The sequence below is a fragment of the Anolis carolinensis genome, chromosome 5 (assembly GCF_035594765.1).
Source record: "Anolis carolinensis isolate JA03-04 chromosome 5, rAnoCar3.1.pri, whole genome shotgun sequence".
NCBI classification, from domain to species: domain Eukaryota; kingdom Metazoa; phylum Chordata; class Lepidosauria; order Squamata; family Dactyloidae; genus Anolis; species Anolis carolinensis.
In genome coordinates, this window is record NC_085845.1 from 165,725,281 (window position 1) to 165,740,314 (window position 15,034).

At 38.3% G+C, this 15,034-nt stretch overlaps 1 protein-coding gene across 1 annotated transcript in view; it reads left to right on the forward strand.

Annotated features, from left to right (window-relative positions):
• Nucleotides 1-13: 13 nt before the first annotated feature.
• apaf1 (apoptotic peptidase activating factor 1) overlaps nt 14-15,034 on the forward strand; it is a 63,291-nt gene continuing 48,270 nt past the window's right edge. The window contains exons 1-5 of the mRNA XM_003221102.4: nt 14-161; nt 4,295-4,477; nt 5,736-5,925; nt 7,045-7,242; nt 12,095-12,278. Of these exons, the coding sequence (XP_003221150.1) occupies nt 4,340-4,477; nt 5,736-5,925; nt 7,045-7,242; nt 12,095-12,278 (710 nt within the window). The 5' untranslated portion in view covers nt 14-161; nt 4,295-4,339. The remainder of the gene's footprint in view (nt 162-4,294; nt 4,478-5,735; nt 5,926-7,044; nt 7,243-12,094; nt 12,279-15,034) is intronic.

Sequence of the window (15,034 nt, forward strand, 5' to 3'; positions counted from 1 at the left end):
CCCAGCTTGCCCGCTTTGGCTTTGCCCCAGGAAGGAGGAAGTGGCCGTTATTTCGTGGCCGTTGTCCCTCGAGGCGGGGGAAAGGGGTGATGAGCGCGAGGCGAGTTTGGCCCCGCCCCTTCCTGCGCCCCCTTCACGCGCACACACGGCTCGTGCCTGAGGTAAATAAACCCTGAGGAAGGGAGGGAGGCGTGAGGGAGGGGAAGGAGCCTTCTTGAGGGGACAATGAAGCCCAAAGTGCGGTTCCTCGCGGGAAGAGGGTGTGTCTTGAAAGAAGAATCCGGGATAATGAAGGATAGAAGAGAGATACGAATATAGCTGTGGAAGGGTCCCAATTTCAGTGGGCGCATTTACAGAGTGGTGGCTTAACATTCCTATCGAAGTGTGGAGGGTGGGTGTGGAGTCGACGCTGACGTGATCGAATTTTAAATGTTCAGGAAAACGTGTACCCCCTTTAGCAGCTTAATAGTAGCTGTTGGGGTTATTTGAAGGCTAAATAAATACAGTAGAGTCTCGCTTATCCAAGGTTCTGGATTGTCCAAGCCATTTTTGTAGTCAATATTTTCAATATATCGTGATACTTTGGTGCTAAATTCGTAAATACAGTAATTATTACATAGCATTACTGCGTATTGAACTACTTTTTCTGTCAAATTTGTTGTATAACATGATGTTTTGGTGCTTAATTTGTAAATTAATCAGAGGTATACATTCCAGAAGAAAATTATTGCTATAAAATTCTTTGGTAGAACCCTCTTGGCTGTAATCAATCACAGTCTATATAACAGTCTTATGTTCTTTGTATACATATTCATTTGTTGTATATAAGTTGCAAAAAATAGTTACTCTGTGATTGTTTTACTACTGCTTGTAGTGGATTTGTGTCTTTGTGGTCCCTATGTAGACTTGGAAGAATATGAGATTACAATTATGAAGTGGACCACTCTAACAACTACCATGTTAGACTACACAGGGAAGCGATTCAACAGAAAGGAGAAAATCATGAAAATGAACAAAAATTGGCTACCGGTATTAAGAAAAACTCTAAAATCAGGACAGTAAATAAAAAAAACACCACTCAGAAAACAGAGGAATTCCAGACATGAATCAATCAGGGCCAGCTAACACATCCCAACAAAGGATTCCCCCAGCCAGTAAGCAGCCAGACCTTGAAGCTGAAAGGCTATTCAATGCCAATCCAGGTGCATAATTGCAACATTCACTCCTGCCTCAACCAGACAAGAGTTTTTTTTTCTCCCACCCTGGACCTTTCACAAATGTATAAACCCCAATAGCCTAGCTTCCAACAAACCTCACAACCTCTGAGGATGCCTGCCATAGATGTGGGTGAAACGTCAGGAGAGAATGCTTCTGGAACATGACCATACAGCCCAGAAAACTCAAAGCAGCCCAGTGATTCCGGCCATGAAAGCCTTCAACAACACATTAAATACATGTATATCGAAGACATAATCAGAGGCACACATTCCGTCTCCCCATTGCATGGCAAGTGTTCATACTGCTCACATTGTCGAAGCACAGTGTAGCAAACCTCACTTTGAGTTTCTTGTTAATTTCAGGACAGTAATACAGGAATCATGTTAATTTCAGGATACTACTACTGGAATCTTTGATCCTGCTGAAGGGTGTACAGCAGAGCTTTTCAAACACTTCATGTTGGTGATCTACTTTTTAGACATGCATCACTTTGCAACACAGTAATTCAGTTTTACTAGCAAACCGGAAGTTGAGACAATCCCTTATAAGAGATACGAAAACATACAAAAATTGTAATAAACAAATATATGGGGGCACAAAATATCTCATGAAGACATTTATTTTATGTTTTAAAATATATATGATGTACTACTTGATTCACAGACATGTTACATTTGCACGACACACCCACAGACTGCAGCCACTTAACGTGTCGTTACACACAGTTTGGAAAGTTGTGGTGTACAGGGTACAGTATCATAAACAGTGAATCCCTGCTCAGTTGCCAGATTCAAAACTCTATGGTGTCAACTCCACAGTGAGGTGCAGGCTGAAATAGTTGTGTTTTCTAATAAGAATCCATAGCACTTCATTATGTGATAATGTTTTTTCTTGAAATAATTATAAGCTGTTAATTATGTGTACATTTTTGGGGACACCCTGTATCACTTATATTGACTTCTCAGAAGTGGTACCTCATACTGTAGAGTCTCACTTATCCAACATAAACAGACCGGCAGAACATTGGATAAGCAAAAACGTTGAATAATAAGGAGGGATTAAGGAAAAGTCTATTAACTATCAAAGTACATCATGATTTTACAAATTAAGCACCAAAACATTGTTTTACAGCAAATGGACAGAAAAAGCAGTTCAATACAGGGTAACGTAATGTAGTAATTACTGTATTTACGAATTTAGCACCAAAATATTGCAATGTATTGAAAACATTGACTACAAAAACATTGGCTACTAACAAGTTGACTACAAATAAAGATAGAATTGCATAAAATGAACTTACAGTAACAACATTGTCAGAAAAAAACAAAAAATAGCCCCTGCTCGTTGCTGACCTAGCAACCCGAAAGATAGTTGCATCTATCAAGTAGGAAATAAGGTACCACTTATAAAGTGGGGAGGCAAATTTAACTAATTTACGACGTTGGAATGAGGAAGTGCTGTCAGAGTGGATGATGAAGCAGCTGCTCCTCCCTGTGGCCAGAATCGAACATCCCCTCAGGAGAAGGTTAAATTGCCTCTTCGTCTGTCTCTGTCTCGGTTCTATGTGTATATGGGCATTGAATGTTTGCCCTATATGTATATAATGTGATCTGTCCTGAGTGCCCTTCGGGGTGAGAAGGGCAGAATATAAATACTGTAAATAAATAAATAAATAAATAAATAAATATGAGACCACTGAAAAGTATAGCCTCGGGATAATTACGCACCGATACACATATAAATGTAATGTGTTGTTTACAGACTTGGCACAATGGTGTCCAATTGAGCCTACCTGACTGCAGTTTCAGTCACAGGAGATTTGGCTGGATAGCTTCAAATCTAGACTTTTGTTGTCTTTGCTAATCTTTCATTCTGAATAATTCTGCTGACATGGCAGATTGGTGAACACACAGGAACACATGTAATTTCCAAGCCCTACCTCTAGATGGCACTTTGCCTCTTTTTTGTCTTGAGACATACTGCGCCTGATTGTGATGTTAAGAAAAAGTTTATGAGTTATCTTGAATATTTGCTTGTACGGGTTGAGCATCCATTATCTAAAACGCCTGGAGCCAAAAATGTTTTGGAACTTAATTTTTAAAATTCCTTTATTTATATGTACACCTAGAGATTGGACCCAAGTTTAAACATGAAATTAATTTATATTTCATATATGTCTTATACCTATAGCCTGAAGGTATTTTAATACAACAATTTAATAATTTTGTACACGAAACAAGGTTTGTGTACACTGAACAATCAAAAAGCAAAGGTTTCAATTATCTCAGTCACCCATGTGAACGATTTTGGAGTACAGAATTCCAGAGAAGGGATGCTCAATCTGTATTCATTCTTAGCATAATAGGCAAATTATGAACAGGATAATAGCATGCACTTTAGATGACAGAATTATCAAGTTGCTTGATAATGTCAAGCATCTGTAGAGACTGTCAAGCAGGATGTTTCTCTTGACCACCACACTGGGGGGGGGGGGGGGGGAAATGACAGCTTAGTGACTCTTTATTTTGTTTTGACTCTTCAGTGAGTTGAGCTTCAATAAGATACATCTCTTTCATTTTTAAAGTTCTGCTCAGTGTCTTAAATCATAAAAATACACAGCTTTCTCTGTATAATATTAATGTGTGAGCTTTGTTATATGTTTCCTCTCACCATTTATCTGATTTAGAAATTCATTCAATATCTACTGTAATTATAAACAGTATGTTAAACTTTTGCACTAAATCAGTTCTAAATGGAACTTTAATATGGAAATACTAAAATAGATCCATATCACAAATCAGATTACTTCTCGCCTTTAATTTCTTATTAACAAAGCAATCAAACAATATCTCTTAAGTCTCCTGATCCTTGTTTTTTCTTAGTCACATTCAGTATTGATTTCTGGGATAGTGTATCATAAACATCAGTTGGCAAATTCAAAATTGTATAGTTTCAACTCCACAGTGAGTTGCAGCGGAAATAGTGTTGGTCTAATAACAATTCAAAGCACTGTATTGTATGATAGTTTTATTTCCTGAAGTAATATGGGTGATATTTATTTATCATTTAAATGTAGGCTACCTCATATTGCAATTCACTAAGAAAGAAAGTTTAAACGACAATGGATTTGACCGCTCGAAGTCACTTGCTTCAGAATCGGGAGGCTCTGGAAAGAGATATTAAGACTTCCTATGTAATAGACCATATGATTGCAGATGGAGCGTTAACACCGCAGGAAGAGGCGGAAGTAAAAGCTGTGGTAAACTATTTGTCATACTTTTCTTTTGTTTATGTTGGCATTTAAAGAATGAATTTCATAGAGTTTTCTTAGACAAGGAATACTAAGAGGTGGTTTTCCAGTACTTTCCTTTAAGTATAGCCAACAGACAGCACCTGGTATTTGGCAGTCTCCTAGTATTAACTAGGACTGATCCTGCTTATCTTTCAGGATCAGATAGGCCTATTTGATAAGGCATTCTGATAAAACCTCTTTTAAAAACATACTGATTAGTTTAATTATATTTTTGTCTGAAGCTTAAAATACTTTCTTCAGTTAGTAGAGGACATAGGATTGCAGTCTTTATTTTATTTATTTATTTATTTATTTTTCAAACTTATATGCCGCCACTCCCCTAGGGCTCGGGGCGGCTTACAAGAACCGGCTAAAATCAACAATTTAAAAACATCTTAAAACATCTTTAAAACATCTTTAAAAATATCTTAAAAACATCCTAAAATCACCTGCTCTGAAGTCATGTGAAATAATATGAAGGACAATGTAGTAGTGATGCTCCTTCTCCCAAAATGAAGTATTTCTCCTCATGGTAATTCTTACACAAAGTTATGTGTTTTCACTGATAAATTGTAATAACATAATGACCTCATAACTAACATTCAGTATAGCAGAATAGATGTGATTTCCCTGCTTCTTGGCAGGGGATTGGACTGGATGGCCCGTGAGGTCTCTTCCAACTCTGTGATTCTATGTGGTGGTTCCCAAAGATTGTGATGTATTAGGCATACAGTTTTTCACATCAGTTTATGAAATAACAATAAACTTTATTTTTAACCAGCCCTCTCTCCCTGAAGGAACTCAGAGTGGCTATATTATTTCAGTTATAGACAGCTACCTCACATTTGTTCAGACACATGCACTCTTCTGTGAGGTGTGCTTAACTAGGTCTTTGGAATAAATGGAAAATCAAATTATAGTTTTGCATATAATGCGAATGTAAGTTCCTTTGATCTCAGTGAGGTTTTCATGTGATATATATGTATAGCATTGGGTTACCATACACATTTTTGTAAGTGCATTCTTCTCGAAGTAATCTAATCTAGAATGTTTCCTAAGCAAACTATCATTTGTGTTTTGTTGGTTGACATTTTAGGAAAATTCTAAATTCTTTTATTTAAATGGGAAAATTTTAATATACAGAAAATTCAGAAGGACTTAAAATACTGACTCAGATGTGTGTCCAATGTATCAGACATGTTGTTTTCTTCTTTTTCCTTATTAGACTACTCAAAGGGATCGAGCAGCTAAGCTTATAAAAACAATTCTTAAGAAAGATGACCATGCATACATATCATTTTATAATGCTCTGGTTCATGAGGGATACAAAGATCTTGCTGCCCTTCTCCAAGATGGTATCCCAATTATTTCCCCTCGTAATGGAAATAAGTCTACAGATGGAGTAACGTCCTATGGTCAGTATCACAAACTGTTGCTCATTACATAAAAGCAAAATGTTTTAATTTGTGACTGAAATAACAAAGTTGAAGTCCTGTAGCAGAACACTACTATTTGTACTTTCTTTGGCTACCTGAACATATTGTATAACTCACTGAGTTGAATAGCTTTGAATAGAGACTGGCCCGTAGCCAGGATTTTGTTTCGGGAGGGGCTGGGATTTTGGTTCGGGGCGGGGGGGGGGGGGGCTGAGTCTGAGTGGGAGAGGGTCTACCCAAGCAAACCTTTTGTATCATTAGCCCAATACCCCCATGCATATGGGATATATTGAGCATGGTGATCAGATCATGATATGAATAAACACAACAGTTTAAATAATAAATGTAAGGCCTTCTCACGGACCACCCTGAGAATTTTGGGGCGGGGGGGGGGGGGAGAGACTGAAGCCCCTCAAGCCCCCCCCCCCCCCCCCCGGCTACATGCCTGAATAGAGATATTGTGCCATATCCTAAAAAATATTGCCACAGTATTCCCATGCAGTTCTTTGCCACTGACCAGTTTATTCTATCTCTTTCGGATTTTGTGTGTGTGTGTAAAACCGTACTTCATCTACTTGGATCTTTAAAACTGTGTCTCCATCTGACTGCTATAGTCACATATAGCTAGGGTTTCACGTTTTTTTAACCCTACTTGGTCAGGAATCCATGTTGCAATATCCATATGGTTCTTCAGACAAGGTTGGAATTTTTCTGCTTTTTTAAATTGGGAATACTGCTGTATTATTTTCCTCACTAAGATTATATCTCACTGCCAGGCAGCTGATGAGTGTTGCCCTTGGTTAGTTTAAAGCAGTGGGAATTGTGATACCTTCCAGATACTTTTTGGGATGCAACACTTAGCATTTCTCACTATTAGCTATGTTGACTAGGGAGGCTTCTGGGAGATGTAGTTGATCAGTAGTTGGAATTTTGCTCTTACTGCCTGTTTAAACAGAAGAATGATAAGACACTATGTCAGTTTATTTATTTGGGCTGGGTCTGTAGTTCTTATAGTATTTTAAGTCGAGCCTGCTAATCTTAAGGGAATAATTTTATGTTAATTCTATTTTTTGTCTTTCCTCTGTTTTTTATTTTAAGTTAAGACCATCCTTTGTGAAGGTGGAGTTCCACAGCGGCCAGTTGTATTTGCCACTCGTCCAGAACTCACAAAAAGAATACAGCGAAAACTATATAAGCTGAAAAGTGATCCAGGATGGGTTGTTATTTATGGTATGGCAGGCTGTGGAAAGACTGTTTTGGCAGCAGATGCACTTCGTGACCACAATCTTTTGAAAGGTATTACTGGCTACATTGTATTAGTCATATAGATGTTTCCTGCAAGTCATAAATGAGAACTGAAACTGAAAATGCAAACTGGATTTAGGATTGATTCCAAGTAATGTTATACAGTAGAGTCTCACTTATCCAAGCTAAATGGATAAGCGAATATCTTGGAAAACAAGGAGGGATTAAGGAAAAGCCTATTAAACATCAAATTAGGTTATGATTTTACAAATTAAGCACCAAAACTTCATGTTATACAACAAATTTGGCAGAAAAAGTAGTTCAATACGCAGTAATACTATGTAGTAATTACTGTATTTACGAATTTAGCACCAAAATATCACGATATATTGAAAACATTGACTACAAAAATGCGTTGGATAATCCAGAACGTTGGATAAGCGAGTCTTGGATAAGTGAGACTCTACTGTACTAAAATATTATGATAAGCATATCTTGCCCAAAGCAGTTTCAATATTTATATATTTACTAGCTGTGCCCGGCCACGCGTTGCTGTGGCAAAGTATGATGGTATGGGAAATAAAGTATTGAGGAATTAGTGGTAGTTAAGGTAAAGGGTAAAGGTTTTCCCCTGACATTAAGTCCAGTCATGTCTGACTCTGGGGGTTGGTGCTCATCTCCATTTCTAAGCCGAAGAACCGGCGTTGTCCGTAGATTCCTCCAGGGTCATGTGGGATGACTGCATGGAGCAGCGTTACCTTCGGAGCAGTACCTATTGATGCACTCACATTTGCATGTTTTCGAACTTCTGGGTTGGCAGAAGCTGGGGCTAACAGTGAGGGCTCACTCTGGTCCCCCAATTCAAACCTGCGGCCTTTCGGTCCAGAAGTTCAGCAGCTCAGCGCTTTAACACGCTGCACCATCAGGGGATATTATTTCCTAAAGGTTGTGAATATACAATATTTCTGATTGTTTTTTTTTGTCTGTTGGAGGCAAGTATGAATGCTGCAATTAGGGAAAATGTTTAGGATGTAATGGCCTTTGCAGCTTTAAAGCCTGGCTGTTTCCTCCCTGAGTGAATTTTTTGTTGGGAGGTGTTAGCTGGCCCTGATTGTTTCCTGTGTGGAATTCCCATTTTCAGAGTGTTGTTCTTTAGTGTTCTGATTTTAGAGATTGTATTGTTCTGTTTTATTATATTACATTTATTTTTATATATTCTGATTTTAGTGTTTTTGAATACTTGGAGCCAGATTGTATTCATTTTCACGGTTGACCGCAACACAATAATAATAACAATAATAATAATAATAATAATAATAATAATAATAGTAATAATGATGACTTTGGTAATACACAGTGCTTCACTCCCTTCTCAGCTTCCTTTCTGGAAGAATCCTTTCTTGGGAGGTGTTAGCTGGCCCTGATTGTTTCCTTTGTGGAATTTCCAATTTTCCTGCTCTTTATTTACTGTCCTGGGTTTAGAGATTATATTGTTCTGCATTATTCTATCCCAGTAATTATTTCATATTAAAGTAGAATCTCACTTATCCAACATTCGCTTATACAATGTTCTGGATTATCCAATGCAGTCCGCCTTTTCGTAATCAATGTTTTTGTAGTCAGTGTTTTAAATTCATTGTGATATTTTAGTGGTAAATTTGTAAATACAGTACAGTAGAGTCTCACTTATCCAACATAAACGGGCCGGCAGAACGTTGGATAAGCGAATATGTTGAATAATAAGGAGGCATTAAGGAAAAGCCTATTAAACATCAAATTAGGTTATGATTTTATAAATGAAGCACCAAAACATCATGTTAGACAACAAATTTGGCAGAAAAAGTAGTTCAATACGCAGTAATACTATGTAGTAATTACTGTATTTATGAATTTAGCACCAAAATATCACGATATATTGAAAACATTGACTACAAAAATGCGTTGGATAATCCAGAACGTTGGATAAGCGAGTCTTGGATAAGTGAGACTCTACTGTAATTGCTATTGTCAAAAGTCAGATGCCAATTAGAGAGCAAAATAGAGTTTATTAAAGCAACAGTCCAAAAAATAACTCAACAAACTAAAAAGACTTTCAGTGTTATTAAGTAGAACAAGCGGGTAAAACCCCAAAAAACAAGAACTGGCAAATAATCCGGATTAGCCAGAGATATAATCCGGGTTAAATTTAAAGTTCTAGAACTTGACCCAAAGTTCACAATGGGCTGAAAAACGGAGGCATGAACTAAAGCAAGTAGTATTGAAGCCCACAAACCTTTCCCAAAACTCAAAAGTACAAATAGGAGTTCAAAACAAACAAATGCCCAAACTGAGCTAGGGAACTCCCAGTTGAGAGCAGCAAAGCCAGCGAAACAGCGAGACGCTGGTGAGTTCGCAGCAACCGCTGCTGGAACATACACCAAACCAAGAGTTAAAGGAGCAGAGCGGGAAAGTGTTGTCAAGCCGGTCCGAAGTCGGGATAAACCAGCAGCGCCAAGCTGCTGCAGAAGCAAATGCCAAGCCAGGAGTTAAAGGAGCAGGGGGGGAGAACGTTGTCAAGCCGGTCCGAAGTCGGGATAAGCAGACAGCGTCGGTATCAGGAGTGAAGGTAGTAGTCAGCAACAGCAGACAGCCACGGAATAGAGAATGACGCCAAGCCATGGATTGAGAGCAAAGAGCAAAGCTGAGTCAAGTTCCAGTCCAAGGTCCAAGAGGTTGAAGTCATCCAAGAAGGTCACAACACGAAATGGCTCAGAGAGCCAAAGCAACGAGGGCGAACAGCAGCTAATACAAAATAGTAATAACAGTGCAGTCCAGGAAAACCCACACAATTCCAGCCCTCCGTTGCAGAATAACCCAGATTAAATTTACATCAGTTGTAAAGTCCCAGTCCAGTCTTCAGTAACACACACAGGAAACCCAATGGCGCCCAGCAACACCTTGCCACACGCATGGTATAATGGCCAAACAACCCCAATATATCCAGGTCTCCCTGGGCTTCCAAACTATCCATGCCCAAAGAGCAGGTGTCTCAACTTCTTAATCTGAATCAGAACTCCACACAGCCAATGCCTTTGGGTCAGGTGTTCCGAATTCCTCATCAGAGTCCCAGTCATCCTTCCCATGCCCAACTCTATCCACACCTGTGGACCCCTTCTCACTCCTCCAGGCAGACCAAGTGGGATCTGCTTCTGAAGACACCCAAGCTTCCCCAGCATCAGCAGTATCCATGGGCCCCGATTCGTCCCCAAGCATCTCCGGTGCCCGTGCCCAGTCCATGCCCAATTCCTCCGTTAACACCTGTTCCCCAGCATCAATTTCCACCTCAGGATCCCCACATGAATCTTCCTCAGAAGACTCCCCATCAGTCTCCCTGACCCTTTTCCTAAACAAATCCTGCAACGAGCCCTCCTCGCAAGGGTTTTTCCTTCCTCTCCTGATCTCACCACTATCATTCACAGTCTCTGAAGGTGCATTCACAACAGCTACATAGCATTACTGTGAATGGAACTACTTTTTCTGTCAAATTTGTTGTATAATATGATGATTTGGTGCTTAATTTGTATAACGATTACCTAATTTGATGTTTAATCGGCTTTTCCTGAATCCCTTCTTATTATCCAACATATTCACTTATCCTGCCAGCCTGTTTATGTTGGATAAGTGAGACTACTGTATATTGATAATCTTATATTATCTGCTTAGAACTGGATTATATGAGGCCCCTTCTTCACAGCTGTATAAAATGCACACTGAAGTGGATTATATGGTAGTGTGGAATCAGTGCAAAGCAGATAATATAAGATTATAAATGGGTTATATAGCTGTGTGGAAGGGCTTTGAGTCTACACTGCCATATAATCCAGTGCAAATTAGGTAATCTGTGGAAGAGGCCTGAGGCCTAAGTCTGCCTGTCCCCTGGGCTGAGTTGGTTGCTAGGAGACCAAGTGGGCAGAGATTAGTCCTCTAACTGGCAGCAATTGGATAAAAACAATTATTCCTTCCCCTCTAATTAGGACTTTATAGTTCACCCGTATTCAGAACACTGAACCCAGAAAGTGACAGATCTGGACTAAATGTGCCACACAGACTCAACATGGGCCAACTTTGTATACTTACGGGCTTTGGGGGTGTGATTGAATTTGCCATCCAGGAGTTACAGCTCACCCGTATTCAGAATACACTGAACCCAGCCAACGTCAGATCTGGACCAAACTTGGCAAACAGACCCAACATGGCCAACTGTGAATACAGGCACCATTTCGGTGTGATTGCCCTGGGAATCTGGGAGTTGTAGTTCACCCTTATCCAGAGAACACTGAACCTAGCAGATGACTGATCTGGACCAAATTTGACACAGACCTAATATGGCCTACTGAGAATACTGGGGGAGTTTTAGAAGGATTGACCCAAGATTTTTGGCAATTGTAGTTCACCACATCCTTATGCATTTTCTAATGGGAGCATTTATTTAAAAAAAACAATAGGAAAGGTTGAGATTTTTTCTAAGAAATGGCTTACTATATGACCAAACTGATATTACCTAACATCAAAAAACAAAAACAAAACTAATGCCCTTTTCAAATAACCCGGGCATCGCCGGGTAGCCAAGTTAGTAAACTAATAAAAGAGAGAAGAAGTTAATATCGCTTCTCGGCCTTTTGACTAAGATCAACTGTAGTGTGTGTAATATGTGTAAATAATATAGCAAATGTTTGAATAAAATGTTAATTTTACAAGTTATAATATTAAGAAACAAGTAACCAAACAACATGTATTTTTATTTTGTGCCTCAAAATGAAAAAAACCCCTACATGTTATTCTGTTCATCTAGTAATAATTAATGCTTTTCTCAGTAGTTTGGTATGTTAACTTACAAAACTATACCTGCTTATATTTTAATTAGACTGCTTCCCAGGAGGAGTACATTGGGTTTCTATTGGGAAACAAGACAAGTCAGGCCTGTTGATAAAACTCCAAAATCTGTGTCTGAGGTTGGACCAGGATGTCACTTATTTACAGAGGCCACCACTTAATATTGAGGAAGCAAAAGATCGCCTTCGAGTGTTGCTGTTTCGCAAATATCCAAGGTACTGTCAATAGGACAGAGCAATAAGAACTACTTGACTAGACTTACGTCATCAAGTGAACCTAATGCGGAGTTATCTGGTGGGGGAGAGTGAGGTGGCGGCAATGTCACTAGTAACATGAAAGATGGGGGAAAATGTCATGGAAGGGGTGTTAGGGTGCTAAAGTTGACATTTTGAAAAAGTAGGAAATGAAAATAAGGGGATGAGAGAAAATAGTTGCTGTGTAAAATTTATTGTAAATACTTAAATTATTGATGCACTTGCTAAAGCTATTTTTAAACAGAATATATGTAGGAAGGATTTAAGAAGCAGTGTCCATTGGGATAAAGGGAGAGCCTTTCATCTGCTTTTGGACCTAGGCATGATGGAGCTGTTCTTGTCTCTCCTTCTGAAGTCAGGGAAGTGGCAGTCAGAATCTTGCATTAAATATAATGCTATCAGATTTGACATACATTTCATAAAAGCATAAACCTACCTTAACCTATATAGAATTGCTTGTTGTTGCTGTGACAATTCTAAAACAAGCCTATCTTAGCTTTTCTTGACAAGATTTGTTTAAAGGAAGTTTACCATTGCCTTCCTCTGAGGCTGGGAGATTGTGGTTTGCCCAAATTCATCCAGTAAGTTTCCATGATTAGATGTGAATTCAAGCTCTGGCCTCCCAAAGCACTCATTAGACAATGAGTGACCACTGCAGGACCCTGGTTAACAACTATTTTGCATCTGGGCTCTGCTAGTCTATGTCAGCTTAATTTACTACCATAGAATCATAGAATAGTAGAGTTGGAAGAGACCTCATGGGCTATCTAGTCCAACCCCCCGCTAAGAAACAGGAAATCGCATTCAAAGCACCCCTGACATATGGCCATCCATATGGGGCGGCTTACATGGGGCCAAGCCCAAATAATAATAGTCATTGTAAAAACACATCGAAGTAAAACAAATCAATAAAACATATCAATAACCTAACAAGGCACCGGGCCCGGACGGATTTACGGCAAGCTTTTATAAAGTTATGAAAGATGAGCTAGCTCCATTTCTGAAAACACTAATGAATCAGGTATTGGAAAAGAAGGTCACCCCGGAATCGTGGAAGGAAGGAGATATCATAACAATTCATAAAGAAGACACAGACAAATCGGAGGTTAAAAACTATCGTCCAATTTCGTTACTCAATTTGGACTATAAAATTTTCACTAATATATTGGCAAACCGATTCAAAAACTTCCTATCTACATGGATTGGGCCAGAGCAAAAAGGATTTCTTCCGGGAAGGTATATGAAATAAAATGTAAGAACTATAGTAGATGTAATAGAATACTATGAAACATACCACCAAAAAGAATTGGCACTACTTTCGATTGACGCAGAGAAGGCATTCGACAATTTAAATTGGTCATTCATCAAATTATTATTTAAAGAAATTGATATAGGTTACCAATTCTGTAATGCCATTGATGCGATATATATGGAACAAAAAGCAAAAATCTTAGTAAATGGACAATATACAAAAGATATACAAATCAATAAGGGAACTCGTCAAGGATGTCCATTACCACCTTTAATCTTCATCTTCGCAATCGAAATCTTAATAAGAAATATCAGAAAGGATAATCAATTAAAAGGAACAAAAATAGCAAATTATGAATTTAAAATGAGAGCCTTGCCGATGATCTTATATGCATTATTGAGAATCCAAAACACCAAATTCAAAAGTGGCTTGACAAAATAGAGGAATACGGATCAGTGGCAGGCTTCTATCTAAACAAAAAGAAAACAAAAATCTTGACAAAAAATATATCAAAGAAAAAACAAGAAGAAATAGAGAAAGCGGCAAATATTCAAATAGTATCCAAAATAAAGTACTTAGGAATTTGGTTGACAGCGAAAAATGCACATCTATTGAAAAGTAATTATGAAATAAAATGGAACGAAATTAAAAAGGACCTACAGAATTGGAAGAATCTGAAAATCTCTATCCTTGGACGAATAGCGATAATAAAAATGAATGTCCTACCAAAACTGTTGTACTTGTTTCAAAATCTTCCAGTGATAAGAAATAACAAACTCTTTTTGGAATGGCAAAAGGAAATCACAAAATTCATTTGGAAGGGAAAAAAGGCAAGAATAAACTACACAATAATGACAGACGAGAAGAAGAGAGGGGGATTTGGACTGCCTAATTTAAAACTATATTATGAATCTTGTGTATTAGTATGGGTAAAAGATTGGGCAACTTTGGAAAAAAAATAGCATATTGGCATTACAGAGTTTCGATCTGAGGAGAGGATGGCATAGCTATCTTTGGTACGGCAAAAGATCGGTGGAGAAAAATTTCGGAAATCACTTCATCAGATCCCCATTAATAAAAATATGGGAAAAATACAAGGGAAGGATTTATACGAAAACACCCCTCTGGATCTCACCTTTAGAAGCCAATCAGAAAAAATTCTTGGAATGGACAAATTGGCCAAAATACAAGGAAATATTAAGAAAAATGGATGGACAATACCAACTAAGATCGCAAGAAGAAATAAAACAAAAATATGACAAAATATCGTGGTTTCAGTATGCCCAATTGAAAGAACAATTTGGAAAGGACAAAACACTAGGATTTAATGAAACTGATAACTTTTGGGACGCTCTAATGCAAAATGATAAAAAAGAAATCACAAGAATATACAAGAAGCTATTAGAATGGTCAACAGAGATAGAATATGTAAAAACATGTGCTACAAAATGGGCAAAAAATATTG